Source organism: Schistocerca gregaria, chromosome 10 (assembly GCF_023897955.1).
Source record: "Schistocerca gregaria isolate iqSchGreg1 chromosome 10, iqSchGreg1.2, whole genome shotgun sequence".
Lineage (NCBI taxonomy): Eukaryota > Metazoa > Arthropoda > Insecta > Orthoptera > Acrididae > Schistocerca > Schistocerca gregaria.
Window position 1 is genome coordinate 65,759,336 of NC_064929.1, and position 17,789 is coordinate 65,777,124.

General features: G+C 42.1%; 1 protein-coding gene across 2 annotated transcripts in view; it reads right to left on the bottom strand.

Annotated features, from left to right (window-relative positions):
* Positions 1-17,789, bottom strand: part of LOC126293499 (sperm-associated antigen 1) — a 154,575-nt gene that overhangs the window by 111,766 nt on the left and 25,020 nt on the right. For both annotated transcript variants that reach the window (XM_049986748.1, XM_049986749.1), the window contains exons 2-3: positions 8,784-8,943; positions 3,040-3,168 (exon numbers count right to left, since the gene is read on the bottom strand). In XM_049986748.1, the coding sequence (XP_049842705.1) occupies positions 3,040-3,168; positions 8,784-8,943 (289 nt within the window). The remainder of the gene's footprint in view (positions 1-3,039; positions 3,169-8,783; positions 8,944-17,789) is intronic.

Sequence of the window (17,789 nt, forward strand, 5' to 3'; positions counted from 1 at the left end):
AATGTAGTAAAACATTGCACGAAATTTTGAAGAGTTTGCAGAGGTAAAAGTCCACAGAATATGCATTCTGTATGGTCCATTTTAGTTGCACTAGAAATTTCAAAAAATTACATTCAAATGAATAAAATTCATGAAGTAAGACATTTTGATATTGTTTTTAAATAAAGAAAATATTAAGCATCGAACATGATTTGAACTCAGAACCTTTTGCTTAGCAGCCACACACCTTAACCATTACGCTAACACAGCTCGTCGTTCAACAGAATTCCTGGAGTACTTTAAAGACTCATGCAAAATACCGACAAACACTGTTGGTATGACTACGAATTACTCACGTTTCATCAAAGTACAATAGGAAATAAACAACTACTGCTGTTCTTTATTACGAAAAAGCGGTTAGTGAGAATGAATTTCCTTGCTATCACCTGAATTAGGAGGCTTATTGCTTGTTTGGTTTAATTAATTAATAGAACATAAAGCAGTTGGTATAAAGAATGTTTTATCCAAACTTACTTTCATAGAAAGTCAGCTATCAAGACATGGCTTTTGTTCAATTACTTTATTTATGACTGAATGTTTCTAAAACTGAAAACACTTGTCCATGCTCTGCACGGCAGTTGAGCTCTGCAACGTCTTTCTCTGTTCATTGGCTGACTGTGTTTTGTGACGTCAGATGCGCAGAACGAACCTAAACTCAGCTGCCGTCATAAATGACGTGCACTTTAAATGAAGCAAATACACTATCCAGCCCCATTAATGTGACCACATGCCAAAAGCTTAAATAACCACCTTTTGCAACAGAGACTGCTGCGGAACACACAGGAAGAGAGTTAGTGAGGTTCTGGAAGGTACCGACAGGGATGTGGAGCCACGGAGACTCCAGTGCCGTGGTCAGGTGCACTACATTTTTTGGATGAGGATCTTCGGTGGGTACGGGTGTTCGAGGTGGTCCTACAGATTCTCAATTGGGTTTAAATCTGGGGAGTTTGGTGGCCAGTGGAGTACAGTAAACTCACCCTGGTGCTCTTCGAACCACGCACGTACAATATGAGTTGGGTGATACACAGCACCGTCCAGCTGGTAAATGTCATTGCGCTGAGGAAGAACAAACCACTGTTATGTGTGAAAATGGCCCTGAATGACAGATATACTTGTGTTGATCCACTTTTCCTCCCAGAATGTGGACACCACCCAGGGAATATCCTCTGGCCTGTACCCTTCTGACAATTTTTGCAGGGAGTTTGCTTTGAGACGTTTCATGCCACACTCACCAATGGCTAGCTGTCCTAAACTAACCTCCTCCCACACAGGCCAAAAAGGTCCAACAGTACTGATTGGCCACCGTGTCATCTCAGCCCATAGGCGTCACTGGATGCGGATGTGGAGGGGCATGTGGTGAGCACACCACTCTCCCGGCCGTATGACAGTTTCAGAGACCGGAGCCACTACTTCTCAATCAAGTAGCTCCTCAGTTTGCCTCCCAAGGGCCGAGTGCACCCCGCTTGCCAACAGCACTCGGCAGACCAGAAAGGTCACCCATCCGAGTGCTAGCCCAGCCCGACAGCGCTTAAACTTTGGTGATCTGACTGGAACCGGTGTTACCACTGCGGCAAGGTCATTGGTGGCTAGCTGTCTCACAGAGCAAAAACCTGACTCGTCTGAGAACACAGTATCACCACACAGTGGACGTCAGTTGTGATATTGGTGCCCAAACTGCAGCCTTTGTTGGTGATGAACAGCAGTCGGCACGGTCGCAGGAGCCAGCCACCTGCTGCAGAGGCAAATAAGCAGGAATGTTTGCTAAATTGACACTCAGGTGACAGTGTTGGTAGCCCTCGGTTCATCTGGGTGGTCAGTTGGTCAATAGTTGCATTTCTGTTCGCCCGTACCCATCTCCACAGTCACCATTCACCTCTGCCATCTATGGGCCCTGGCAAACCCCAGTTGCCTAGGCGCTGGATTTGATAATGCCATTTTCCCGTGCACAATATACTTCAACCACAGAGCCATGTGAACAGTTCACAGACTTACATGTGTCACGAGTCAACGGCTATGTGATTATGTGAAAACAGTTTGGCTTCCTGAGATTGCTTGCATTCAAATAGCAACTAAGCCTTTACAGCCTCTGAGGATACTTCCATTGCCAGAAGAAGAAACATCAGCCATGGAAAAACATCTTAAGACTGTGACCTTAGTCGCTACAACTGAAACCACCATCCGAGGAGCTTCTGTCCACACCACACTGATGAAGGGCCCAGCAAACAGAATGTGTCTCAAATATGTGATAGGCTCAACTCATTTTTAGTTCTAAAACATAGGTTGTTTTCACTGACAGCAAGTGTTAGTCAGAGATGAGGTAAGATCAGCATCAGGAGCGACCTATGGAAGTAGGACAGAACCAATCCTGTTCTCTGAGTACATAAACATTCTGCCAAACAGGATGAACAGCAATCAGACAATTTGCTGACAAGTTCAGGGTGACTAATAGAATTTCTATTTGATGTGACGGCTGACAGCTTTCCCTTAATGTCTGAATACAGTATTAGTGGTACATTGCTCAGCCCAGCTATCTGTCCAGGAAGAAATTAAAGAGTGAAAATGTATTTAAAATTATGTTGCTCTGATCTTCTACACACACACACAAAAACACACACACACACACACACACACACACACACACACACACACACACACACACACACACACACACACAAAAAGAGGAGAGGGGTGGTTGTCAAGACCGCAGATAGCTTATAAAGATACATGTTCTTCCAACACATCATTTGCTAATGGGACACGAAGGAGGGGAAATTATAACAAGATAAAATAAATCATTTGCCGCACACAGCTAGGTGGCTTTCACAGCATTAACAAAAATCTAATCTAGATGTAGACAGCTAATCACTGGCCAAAGATAGCTTAGGCACCCAAGAATGTGCCTCCAACTTAAAATGGTCGCAACAGAACATGATGTTCCAAATCGCTAAAATATTTTTAGAAAGCTAAAATAAACAGAGGTTTTTAAGGTTGCACACTTACACTTGCAGGTTTTGTTGAGGCAGACACTTTAGCTCTAGACCGCACTGCTGGCAATTCCGACACATCCATCGGTTCTGCTGCAGCCAGCTTCAACTCTTTCTCTTTTGCACGCATCTCGTCACTCCATTTCTAGAATGTAAACAACCACACTTACTACGTATTCTTCTTGTAACAAAAGTAATTCACATACTAACAATGTAGGAAAAGACAGATTGCTACTTACTGCAAAGATGACACATTAAGTTACAGGCAGGCACAATTAAAAGACACTTACACATAAGTTTCCAAGCACAGCCTTTGTCAGAAGAAGAAAAACATGCACCTTTCATTCACATAAGCAAGTACACCTCATGCACACATGACCGCCAACTCCAGCAGCGCGGACCAGAATGCCACTCTGGATGAACAAGGTTAATAATATTATGGAAAAGATAGATTGCTACTCACCATAAAGATGAAATGCTGAGCTGGAGACAGAAGAACAAAAATTGTGGCATTCCAGCTGGAGCGTGAGGACTTAGTGGCAGAGAGAGAGAGAGAGAGAGAGAGAGAGAGAGAGAGAGAGAGAGAGAGAGAGAGAGAGATAGTGTGAGTGTGAGTGAGTGAGTGTGTGTGCTCTTCCAAAGAAGACTTTGGCATAAAACTAAATGTGTAACAGTGTTTTCGTTGTGCCTGTCTGCAACTGAATGTGTCATCTAGATGGTGAGTAGCAATCTACCCTTTCCATAATGTTGTAGATATTCTGACTTGGACTTTCCATTTTTTAAGGAACAAAGTTAACTTACCAACAAGAAGAGGCTGCATCACACTAGCAAATGAATGTCTAGTAATGTCTAAACTCAAACATTTGTGTCTACTGCTGTGCTTTTTAATAATTTATTATCTCACACAATTAATTTGGGTAGAGGCTGCTGCCAAAAAACCTTTAAGCGAAATTCCAATTGAGACCCCCACACCAGCATGTCACAAGACCATAAGAACCTCCAGCCAACAACTTGACCAACAATAAAGCTTGTTTGTTGGTTATTGGCACATACTAAGAGTAACTGGAGATGTGAACATGATAACTAACAATTTTCGGTAAGTTACCCTTTTTTGTTCCATCCATGGCACAAAGAAAAGAAGAGTAATATACGGTTCTATTCAATCATAAATACATTTTAACCATGTATATTACTATACACTATACAATACACACAATATGCACCAAAATATTCATCAAAGATTTACCGAGCGAGGTGGCACAGTGGTTAGCACACTAGACTCGCATTCGGGAGGACGACGGTTCAATCCCGTCTCTAGCCATCCTGATTTAGGTTTTCCGTGATTTCCGTAATGCGTTTCAGGCAAATGCCGGGATGGTTCCTTTGAAAGGGCATGACCGATTTCCTTCCCAATCCTTCCCTAACCCGAGCTTGCGCTCCGTCTCTAATGACCTCATTATCGATGGGACGTTAAACACTAACCACCACCACCACCACCACCACCACCACCACCACCACCACCACATCATCAAAGATTTGTCTAATACGTAATACAAATTTTCTGACTTAATCTTGCATCCTTGGTTTTTAAATTGAATAGTGCATTAATTATGACAAAAAGTTATTGTGCTGTTCTATAAATCAACACATTATCAGAACATTTATTTCAAATTTCCATTCGTTGGATTCATCAACTGACAATCTAATTTTTAGCTACCGACTTAACCTTAACATGGGGTTTCATTACACACACACACACACACACACACACACACACACACACACACACCTAACACAAACAAAAGAAAGATCACATCCTACCCAATTATTAGACAATCCACATAATAGGATTTTTAATTAATGTAGTATTAACACACCTGTTGTTCTCTATACTGCAAATTATTTACAAGGGCTATTCAGAAAGTACCAAATCTTATTTTTCCATCATTGAAACAAACAATGGTATCAGGGCACACTATGTTTGTATGCATATCAAGTGTGTGTGGCTGATTTGTTTTGTGATTGCAGAAAGAAGCAGTTAGCGGCTAGCCATTGACACGTGAACAAATGTAAGTGGTAGTCGTCTCATTTTGTGTTGTAGGCAAAATGATAGAAAAAGTGGAATAATGTTACTGCAACAGGCTTTGTTTTTAGCTTGGGGCTAATCATGTTGAAACAATCCGTAAGGCCTGACAAATGATTAAGGACAAAGTACCACACAGATAAAGGAATGGTACAGCTTCTTCAAATATGATCCCTCAACAATGAGGACTGCAGCACATTCAGGGAGATCCTCAAATTCACAAACGAGGTTGTTACTGACTGTGTACAGAACTTGGTGATGCACAATAGATGAATCAAATCAAGAAACTTGCAGATGACATTAAAATTAGCCTTCAATCCATTTATTTCTTTTTAACAGATCATTTGGACCCCAGGAGGATCTTGGCCAAAGTTGCTAACAATGAGCAGAAGCAACTTCATTTGGAGATCACACAGTAAATGCTAGACACTGAGAACAGTTACCATAACTTTTGTAACATAACAATCACTGGCGATAAGCCCTGGGTTTATGGGTACAACTTAATGACAAAGTTCCAGTCATTTCAATGGAAGCAGACAAAAAAACGTGAGCCAGATCTGCACGCTGATTGTCGTTTTTAATTCCAATGGCATGCTTCAACACTAGTACACCTCAGAAGGTGTTAATGTCAGGGAGTACTACCAAGAGGGTCTGCACCACCTTCATGGAGCCGAGAGATGCAAATGGCCGGACTTGTGGGCAGGAGACATTTGGAATCTTCACCCACCATTCACAATTATCTCAGATTTTTTGGCCAAAAATGACACGGCTGTAGTTTGTCAGCCTCGCTGTTCCCTTGACCCTGCATTAAAGCAGTTCTGGTTTTTTCTAAATGGGAAAATACTCTCAAAAGAACCAGATTTCAGAACACAAAAGAGATTATGCAGAATTTGATATAGCAAGTGTACATCATACCAAAGGGACTCTCCTGTGATTCTTCCAGCAGTGGCAGCAGTTTTGGCAGAGGTGTGTAGAAGTTGAAGGGAAATACTCTGAAAGTGACTGGTTTCAATTTTATGCGACTTAAGACCGATTTTATAAATAAAACACAGATACTTCTTGAACAGCTCTCGTATTATTTCTTACGATTAACAATGTACAAAAAGTCAGAATGCTGCTTACTATAAAGAAGACACAAAGTTGCAGACAGGTACAATTTAAAGATACTTTCATTAAACTTTTGGCCACAACTGCCAACTCCAGCATCTCGGGCTGGAATGCTGGTCCGAGATGCTGCAGTTGGTGGTCATGTGAGTGAGAGAAGTGCTTGCTTGTGTATATGAATGGTGGGTGTTTTTCTTTTGCTGATGAAGGCTGTGGTTGAAAGCTTAATGTAAGTGTCTTAATTGTGCCTGTCTGCAACTTTATGCGACTTCTTTACAGCAAGTAGCATTCTCTCTTTCCCTACATTTTTGATATTCCTACCTGGAGTTTCCATTGTTTTATTAAAATTAAGGTACTTTTATATTCAAGGAGAGCATAAGAGAACAATTGACAAGAACGGAGGAAAGAAATACAATAGAAGAAGAATGGGTAGCTCTGAGGGATGAAGTAGTGAAGGCAGCAGAGGATCAAGTAGGTAAAAAGAAGAGGGCTAGTAGAAATCCTTGGGTGACAGAAGAATTACTGAATTTCATTGACGAAAGGAGAAAATATAAAAATGCAGTAAATGAAGCAGGCAAAAAGGAATACAAACGTCTCAAAAATGAGATCGACAGAAAATGCAAATTGGCTAAGCAGAGATTGCTAGAGGACAAATGTGAGGATGTAGAGGCTTATCTCACAAGGGGTAAGATAGATACTGCCTACAGGAAAATTAAAGAGACCTTTGGGGAGAAGAGAACCACTTGTATGAGTATCAAGAGCTCAGATGGAAACCCAGTTCTAAGCAAAGAAGGGAAAGCAGAAAGGTGGAAGGAGTATATAGAGGGACTATACAAGGGTGATGTACTTGAGGGTATTGTTATAGAAACACAAGAGATGTAGATGAAGATGAAATGGGAGATATGATATTGCGTGAAGTTTGATAGAGCACTGAAAGACCTAAGTCGAAACAAGGCCCCGGGAGTAGACAACACTCCATTAGAACTACTGACAGCCTTGGAAGAGCCAGTCGTGACAAAACTCCACCATTTGGTGAGCAAAATGTATAAGACAGGCGAAATACCATCAAATTTCAAGAAGAATGTAATAATTCCAATGCCAAAGAAAGCAGGCGTTGACAGATGTGAAAATTACTGAACTATCAGTTTAATAAGTCACGGCTGCAAAATATTAACGCGAATTCTTTACAGACGAATGGAAAAACTGGTAGAAGCCGACCTCGGGGAAGATCAGTTTGGATTCCGTAGAAAAATTGGAACACGTGAGGCAGTACTGACCCTACGACTTATCTTAGAAGCTAGATTAAGAAAAGGCAAACCTACGTTTCTAGCATTTGTAGACTTGGAGAAAGCTTTTGACAATGTTGACTGGAATACTCTCTTCCAGGTTCTGAAGGTGGCAGAGGTAAAATAGGGAGCGAAAGGCTATTTACAATTTGTACAGAAACCAGATGTCATTTGTAAGAGTCGAGAGACATGAAGGGGAAGCAGTGGTTGGGAAGTGAGTGAGACAGGGTTGTAGCCTCTCCCCAATTTCATTCAATCTGCATATTGAGCAAGCAGTAAAGGAAACAAAAGAAAAATTTGGAGTAGGTATTAAAATCCATGGAGAAGAAATAAAAACTTTAAGGTTTGCCGATGACGTTGTAATTCTGTCAGAGACAGCAAAGGACTTGGAAGAGCAGTTGAACGGAATGGACAGTGTCTTCACGGTGAACATCAACAAAAGCAAAACGAGGATAATGGAATGAAGCCGAATTAAGTCGCGTGATGCTGAGGGAATTACATTAGGAAATGAGACACTTAAAGTAGTAAAGGAGTTTTGCTATTTGGGGAGAAAAAAAATGATGATGGTCGAAGTAGAGAGGATATAAAATGTAGACTGGCAATGGGAAGGAAAGCATTTCTGAAGAAGAGAAATTTGTTAACATCGAGTATAGATTTAAGAATCAGGAAGTCATTTCTGAAAGTATTTGTATGGAGTGTAGCCATGTATGGAAGTGAAACATGGACGATAAATAGTTTGGACAAGAAGAGAATAGAAGCTTTCGAAATGTGGTGCTACAGAATAATGCTGAAGATTAGATGGGTGGATCACATAACTAATGAGGAGGTATTGAATAGAATTGGGGAGAAAAGGAGTTTGTGGCACAACTTAACCAGAAGAAGGGATCGGGTGGTAGGACATGTTCTGAGGCATCAAGGGATCACCAGTTTAGTATTGGAGGGCAGCGTGGAGGGTAAAAAATCGTATAGGGATACCAAGAGATGACTACACTAAGCAGATTCAGAAGGATGTAGGCTGTAGTACGTAGTGGGAGATGAAGCAGCTTGCACAGGATAGAGTAGCATGGAGAGATGCATCAAACCAGTCTCAGGACTGAAGACTACAACAATAACAACAACATATATTAAAGTTAGCAAATAAAGAGGTGGACAAATCTCTATTAAAATCCACTGTGCAAGCATCATTCCAATGGCAAACTATAGATGGCAGGTAAATTTGCACTATGTGATAATGTTTCTCCACTGTATAACCAGTCAGAGATTAGGAGTGAAAAGACCAGTTCTCACCTCCACCTCCGAGGTGACCTCCTCCCACTGTTCTGAACTCGTGGTCTCCTTCCTGAGAGCAGGTTCCTCTGTACGAAGTACACGACTGTCGGGCTTCACTTTACGCAGCCTCGCTTCGGCAGATGCGATGAGCTGGGGATAGAAGCCTTCTTCACCCGACCTGCAAATTCACCAAAAAAGTGTCATTTTTGTTGTATTTATACCACCGGCCATCACAAACCGAAACTGTAATGCAAAAAAACAGAAGTAATTAATTTCAGTTTTAAAGTATATGAAAGGACGCAACTCACTGTTGAAGCTAGAAGGGCTACTTTTTAACTCCCTGTCAACATAGATGACACACTTGACTCGGCTGTACAAGTGTAACAAAGAAAATATAAAAAATGGAGGAAGTTTACAGTGTAACAGTCCATTAGAAAAAGAATAATAAGAGATAGCTGACAAGCTTGGGTTGGGGAAGGAAATAGCACGAATGTTTTTCAAGAGAACAACAATGGCATTTGCCTCAGGCAAATTCCATATTTTCAGATTTCTGGAAAGCATTTGACACAGTGCCTCATTGAGGGCTGTTAACATAGGTACGACTATGTGGAATAACATCACAGATATGTGAGTGGCTAAAAGACTTTTTAAATAATAGAGCCCAGTAGGTTGTTCTTAACAGCAAATGTTCATCAGAGACAACGGCATCGTCAGGAGTGCCCCAGGGAAGTGTGATAAGACCACTATTGTTCTCGATATACATAAATTATTTGGTGGACAGGGTGGGTAGCAATTTTCTGCTGTTTGCTGATGGTGCTGTGGTGTACAGTAAGGTGTTGAAGTTGAGTGACTGTAGCAAGATACAAGATGACTTACAAGGGGACCATCAGAAGTGTAAATAACGGATTCTAATGGGTCTCAGATATATTTTAGACAGACATGTCCTGAGTAGGAAGACATCCTCTTTTTTTGGGATGGGCCTCTTGTTTTTGAGAAAATTAGTTCCGAAGTTCACTGCGCACTGTAATATGCTTAATGTTTGTTAGCCATGCTCGAATCAAGTGAGCGTGGCACAGCAGTTAAGGTTTACAGCTACGATGCTGGATGTAACATGTTCAGGTCCTTTCCACGTTTTTGCTTTTTTTAAAAAAAAAAGTTGGAATGGTCAGTATTTTTCCATTTTATTTTACAGATTATCAACACACAGTGTAAATTGTGTGAAATTAATAAGAAGTTTAAATTGTGTAGGCTCTGTCAAACAGAAGGCAGACTGTCTGCATGGACTTCCCATGCGAACTCTGTGTATTGTGACAGTGTATCGCCCTGGTCACCGCCTTTTATCTGGCTAATGCGATATAATTTCATGATGCAGAGAGTTCACACAGACATTGCTCAGTGAATTACGAACATGTATTGCCACAGTCACACAAAAGGCAATGACCTATCTCCTAAACCGCTAGTTTGTATTTGACTTCAATGTCCTTTGCTCACAGTGCGTGGTTTGTGCCATGCATGTTCAAAGAGTACAGTGAAATGGACAACCCAAGTGTGTGTACAGAAGTGCAGCCAGAAGAAGAAACATCAGAGGTAGAGAAGTTGAATGAACAATTGAGAGGCGAAATCACTAACACCCTCAAATACCCCGAAAATTTACTTCGTAATTCAAATCTGCTACCAAACACATGGTCCAGCACAATTTCTGCTAATTAAATTGCAATTGGCAATGAAATATGTATCTCAATACAAGACCTGTTGGCCAAGAGACGGATCATCTATGACGAATTATTAATCAACAGAGAAGACGAAGTGCACGAATATGAGGTGGTAAGTTTCACTTTTGTGTGGATGTTCTCTTTCTTGCGGACAAATTGACATAATATAAAGCTATTTACTTTGCAGTATATGGGAGTAGACGGAGATGGCGACTTCATTGCCAACGAATTCACACATGAACCAGCAGATTATGTGTGTGTATCCTACAAAGAATGTTGAGTTGCTCTTGCACTAGCACAACCAAAATTGAGCATAAAGAGTTTGCAGTCCATAGCATCTCTTGATTAAAACATAAATCAATGATGTATCGATGGAAAGAGGAGGTGAAACAAGGTGGAACTCACGATAAACGGAACACTATCGATCGTGAGAACAGTTTATCAAAGTGAGACAAATTTGTAACAGGTGAATTATATCAAAATATATGTCAAATACATTGTAAGAAAGAGATGGGCTTTTAAAAATAATATAATTTCTTCTGAGAGCAGGTGACAAGCAGAACTTCACAGTAATGGGTGATGAACACTGCTGTTCCACTTTTACCAGTTGCCTTCATTTCGTGGCCAGCTCTGCTTGGGACAAGGATTTAAACAAAAGCGTTAAATTAGGGAAAAGAAGATTATGAAGTTCATAAGTTCCAAAGAATGTGCAACGATGGAAGTAGTTGTAGTAGCTGCGGAAGAATTCCACACACAAACAAAAATACTTATTGGAAATTTTAACCTCAATTACACAATCAACACCAATCAAACAGGCTGTCAATATCAATCAACATACATTAGATCCCTCTCAGAGAAAGGGGTGAGAACCATTCTTGAGAAAAGAGAAGATGTAAACAAGGCAAGTCATTCGTAAACAGCACAGTACACTAACTGCATCAGGAAAAGTGATCCCGTACTTTTTTTTTTATGCATGCAGGAAACGTCGCGAAAATTTGGCCCTAATGTTCAAGAAAGAGTCGATGAATTAACCCCCAAATTTAGAAACTTAATTGTATCCTGCACAAAATCAGGGAATTTCACGAAACTGGTGTATGAAGACTTTAAAATCTATGATTCTTCTGTATGTGTGACAGGAAAAATTTCTATGTATCATACATACAGGGGAGGGCAGACTGATCTGACCATATACAATCACCATCTTCATGGATGAGAGGAATGTGCACCTGCACTGTAAAAGTTATTCCACCAAAGTGTACTCCACTTTGCCAGCCTTGTGACATATTTTTACCGAGAGGTTAAAATTTTCACAAAGAAGATTCAGAATGCTCCCCATTTGTTGAAGACCAATAGAGGAATTGCATCTAGAGGCAATTCCATAAAACTACACTCATTAATTTAGCATCAATTCAGGGCACCTGCTTTTTCAAATATGATGAAATACGCATGGTTCGCATCATAGTTAATGGATGAAAGAGAAACCTTTCTGAATGTAAATGAACAATGTTTTTTGGTATCACTCTTAAAAACTCCGTGCACCTGCAAGACAGTAGCTTTTATGAAATGTGCTTAATGTTGTAAAACATTGTGTTTCGGTTGATTTTATGACAAATATCAGCCAGATTTCTGTTGTGGCATAGGAAGGGATGCAGGCGATAGCGAGTAAGATTTTGTAATAATGACATGAAAATTAAATTACTATGGATAAACTGAATATTTCACACAATGTACATACACTGTTTGTTGATATTCTGTAAAATAAAATGGAAAAATTTTGGACTTTTCTGATTTTCAAAGAAGCAAAAACACAGAAAGGGCCCAAATATGGTATCTCCAGCATGGTAATACAGAGCAAACTGAACTTCAAAATCAATTTTCTCGAAAACCAAGGCCTGTCGCTAAAAAGCAGATAGCCTCATTCTCAGGGCATATCCCTCTACAACATATCCGAGACCCATCAAAATTGGTTGTTTACACTTCTGATGGCCCCCTTGTTAGACAAAATTTCTAGTCTGTGTGATGAATAAATGTGGAAAAATATAACTTAATGTAGATGAATACACAGAACAAACCTGTGATGTCTGGTTAAAATATTACTAGTGCCCTGCCTGACACAATCAAGTCAAAATAACTGGGTGTAATGCTGCAAACCAATATGAAATGGAACAAAAGCACATGAGTACTGTGGTACGGAAGGAGAATGGACAACTTCGTTTATTGGAAGAATTTTAGAAAAGTATTGTTCACCTGCAAAGTGCAAAGAAGACCATATACTGAATGCTGCTCGAGTGTTTAGGACCTGCACCATGTCAGATTAAAGGAAAAGATTGAAGCAATTCAGAGCAGGCTGCTATATTTGTTACCGGTAGGATTGAACAAAACCTAAGTGTTATGGAGGTGGTTCGTGAACTCAAATGGGAAATACTCGAGGGAAGACTATGTTCTTTTCAAGAAACACTATTGAGAAACTTTAGAGAACATGCATTTTAAGCTGACTGCTGAACAACTCTACCGCCAGCAACATACATTGCTCATAAGGACCACAGAGATAAGATTCAAGAAACTAGGGCTCATATGGAGGTACACAAACATTCATTTTTCCATCGCTCTATTTGCGAGCCGAACAGGAGAGAAAATAACTAGTATTGGTACTGGATCCACTCCGTCACGTGCCGTTATGGTGGCTTGTGGAGTGGACCTACATCTGGGTGCCACTCACATCTACATGACTACTTCGCAATTCACAATTAAATGCTTGGCACAGGTTCACAGAACCACTTTCAAGATATTTCTCAGCCATTCCAGACTAACGGCAAATGGGAAAAACGAGACCTTAAATCTTTCTGGGAAAGCTCTCTTGTTACAATGCACATTTCTGCATACAGAGGTGGCAGCCTGCAAAATATCTTCACATTCAGACAAGGAAGAAAAAGTACTCTCTCTAGCTGGAGCTGCTGGAAATAGCAGTCGTGTGAGCGCTGAGGTGTGCTTGCTAGTGTGACAGTGTGTGTGTGTGTGTGTGTGTGTGTGTGTGTGTGTGTGTGTGTGTGTGGTTCTCTGCAGAAGGCTACAGCAGAAAGCGAAATGTGTAACAGTCTTCTTCTTGTGCCTGTCTACAATTCAACGTGTCATCTTTACAATGAATAGCAATCTATCCTTTGCACAATATTATTGATACACCAAACTGGACTATCCGTTGTTCAGTTACTTTACAATGAGTCAATACATTAAGTACAGGGTGTACATAAAGTCTGGGAACACTTTCAATTATTTATTGCACAAGAACCAAACATTGTACAGATATATTTACGTCATTTTGAAGAGAAACCCTGAAAGCTTTTTTCATGTATACCGCCACAGCACAGTTTGGTAATCTGGCGATAGTCAGCGCTAGTCGCAAACATGCTGAGTTCAGGTGCGGAGGGAGCTTTCTGCATGTTGGAGTTCGACAAAAGGAAGTGTGCTACAGCTTTTCATCGGACATTTAGAACCAAGTACAGCAAGAAGCCACCAACAACCACTGGCACAACAAATTCATTATGACGGGTTGCTTGTGCCTGCCAAAGAGAGGTGGATGTCCCAGTGTATGGCAAGAATTCGGTCACCATATTGACGTGAGTGAAGTGAATGTGGAGCACATATGAAACACATTCATAAGGAATCCAAAGAAATTGGTGGGCCGTGCATCCTGTGGACTCAAAATGGCTCCAATGACAGTGTGGAAAGTCCTGCAACAGAAGCTGTCTATGAAACCATTCAAATTGGAGCTAGTGCAGGAGCTCAATGATGATGACAAAGGTAAGTGTTTTGAGTTCTGTTCACAGTTGCAACAAATGAATGAGGATGTGGATGGCATTGTTGATCGCTTAATTTTTAGCAACGAAGCCACTTTTCACACTAATGGAAAAGTGAACAAGCATAATTGTCAAATCTGGAGTACAATGCATCCACACAAGTGCACTGAACTGCCGTGTGGTTCCACAAAGGTAAACGTTTCTTGTGCCTTGTCACACTGAAAACTGTAGGGGCCATTTTTCTTCAATGAAAGCACTGTCACTGGTTATTCCTATTTGGACATGTTGCTGCAATGGCTGATGCCTCAAATGTAATCAGACTCTCCGTTCATCTTTCAGCAGGCTGGGGCTCCATCCCACTTTCATCGTGAAGTTCGTGGGTGCTCAACATACAGCTGCCGCATCAATGGATCAGCCGTGCTACAGAAGAGGACAGCTGTTTCATGAAATGGCCTCCCTGATCACCAGATCTCACTCTGTGTGACTTTTTTCTGTGGGGACACATTAAAGACCTGGTGTAAGTACCACCTCTAGCATGTGATGTAGCAGAGCTCTGGGAGAGAATATGGGAAGCGACTTCGGCAGTCGACGATGCCACGCTGGGACGGGTATGGCAAGAATACAATTAACGTATTGACATCTGCTGTGTCACTCATGATTCACATATCAAATCCAGAATTAAATTTTCACTCTGCAGCGGAGTGTGCGCTGATATGAAACTTCCTGGAAGATTAAAACAGTGCGCCGGACTGAGACTCGAACTCGGGACCTTTGCCTTTCGGGGGCAAGTGCTCTACCAACTGAGCTACCCAAGCACAACTCACGCCCCGTCCTCACAACTTTACTTCTGCCACTACCTCGTCTCCTACGTTCCACACTGGAAACATCCCCTAGGCTGTGGTAAGCCATGTCTCCATAATTTCCTTTGTTTCAGGAGTGCTAGTCCTTCATGGTTCACATGGGAGCTTCTGTAAAGTTTGGGAGGTAGGAGACAAGGTACTGGCATAAGTAAAGCTGTGAGGACAGGGCGTGAGTCGTGCTTGGGTATCTCAGTTGGTAGAGCACTTGCCCGCGAAAGGCGAAGGTCCTGAGTTCGAGTCTCAGTCCAGAACACAGTTTTAATCTGCCAGGAAGTTTCACATATCGAATGTTCGTAAAAAGAAACTATCAGAGTTTCTCTTCAAAATGCAAAATGTATGAGATCTGTACAATGTTTAGTTCTTGTGCAATAAATAATTGAACATGTTCTCGGAATTTACGTACATCCTGCATTTGACGTCCAGCAAGTAAGGGAGGAAAAAGTTTCAAATTATGCTTGCAGTTTATTGAAAGCCACATAATGCTCTCATTATGAAACACTGGATGAATATAGTATTGGTAATTAGTACTATGTGAAGCAACACCTAGTTCTTCGTGTGTTAAATGTTTATCACTTCATACCTCCTGAACTGTGTGTCAAACAATGATTTAATTTTGCAGGCAAATTCAATGGTATGTGTGCATGTTCTCTACAAACTGTGTCGGAAATAGAGTTGGTGGTACAGAAGTAATAAATTAAAAGATCACATCTCATGTAGAAGTCTGTCTGCAAGAACAGTGAAAACGTAATAAACAATAAAAAATTTTCATGTGACCATTTTTTTGATGTGAGAGCGAGAAAAAGTTTAGTAAAGATTTGAAATTGTGTGTCAACTTTCCTGAAAGTGACTATGTGCTCTCATTCTCAAATACTGGATGAATAAAATCTGGATATTTGTGTGCCATCATTACTGCTGTCTCAAAAAAAAAAAAAAAACACACACACACACACACACACACACACACACACACACACAGAGAGAGAGAGAGAGAGAGAGAGAGAGAGAGAGAGAGAGAGAGAGAGTGTGTGTGTGTGTGTGTGTGTGTGTGTGTGTGTGTGTGTGTGTGTGTTTCTAAGTGCAATTCTTATCTTATAGTGTTGCTCTTTTAATATCAGATTATATCTCTTAACAAGTAGATTCCTTGGGCAACAGAAGAAATATTGAACTTAATTGATGAAAGTAGAAAATATAAAAAGGCAGTAAATGAAGCAGGCAAAAAGGAATACAAACGTCTCAAAAATGATATCGACAGGAAACGCAAAATGGCTAAGCAGGGATGGCTAGAGGACAAATGTAAGGATGTACAGGCTTATCTCAGGCGGGGTAAGATACACTCCTGGAAATGGAAAAAAGAACACATTGAGACCGGTGTGTCAGACCCACCATACTTGCTCCGGACACTGCGAGAGGGCTGTACAAGCAATGATCACACGCACGGCACAGCGGACACACCAGGAACTGCGGTGTTGGCCGTCGAATGGCGCTAGCTGCGCAGCATTTGTGCACCGCCGCCGTCAGTGTCAGCCAGTTTGCGGTGGCATTCGGAGCTCCATCGCACTCTTTAACACTGGTAGCATGCCACGACAGCGTGAACGTGAACCGTATGTGCAGTTGACGGACTTTGAGCGAGGGCGTATAGTGGGCATGCGGGAGGCCGGGTGAACGTACTGCTGAATTGCTCAACACGTGGGACGTGAGGTCTCCACAGTACATCGATGTTGTCGCCAGTGGTCGGCGGAAGGTGCACGTGCCCGTCGACCTGGGACCGGACCGCAGCGACGCACGGATGCACGCCAAGACCGTAGGATCCTATGCAGTGCCGTAGGGGACCGCACCGCCACTTCCCAGCAAATTAGGGACACTGTTGCTCCGGGGTATCGGCGAGGACCATTCGCAACCGTCTCCATGCAGCTGGGCTATGGTCCCGCACACCGTTAGGACGTCTTCCGCTCACGCCCCAACATCGTGCAGCCCGCCTCCAACGGTGTCGCGACAGACAAGAATGGAGGGACTAATGGAGACGTGTCGTCTTCAGCGATGAGAGTCGCTTCTGCCTTGGTGCCAATGATGGTCGTATGCGTGTTTGGCACTGTGCAGGTGAGCGTCACAATCAGGACTGCATACGACCGAGGCACACAGGGCCAACACCCGGCATCATGGTGTGGGGAGCGATCTCCTACACTGGCCGTACACCTCTGGTGCTCGTCGAGGGGACACTGAATAGTGCACGGTACATCCAAACCGTCATCGAACCCATCGTTCTACCATTCCTAGACCGGCAAGGGAACTTGCTGTTCCAACAGGACAATGCACATCCGCATGTATCCCGTGCCACCCAACGTGCTCTAGAAGGTGTAAGTCAACTACCCTGGCCAGCAAGATCTCCGGATCTGTCCCCCATTGAGCATGTCCCCCATGGAGCCTCGTCTCACGCGGTCTGCACGTCCAGCACGAACACTGGTCCAACTGAGGCGCCAGGTGGAAATGGCATGGCAAGCCGTTCCACAGGACTACATCCAGCATCTCTACGATCGTCTCCATGGGAGAATAGCAGCCTGCATTGCTGCGAAAGGTGGATATACACTGTACTAGTGCCGACATTGTGCATGCTCTGTTGCCTGTGTCTATGTGCCTGTGGTTCTGTCAGTGTGATCATGT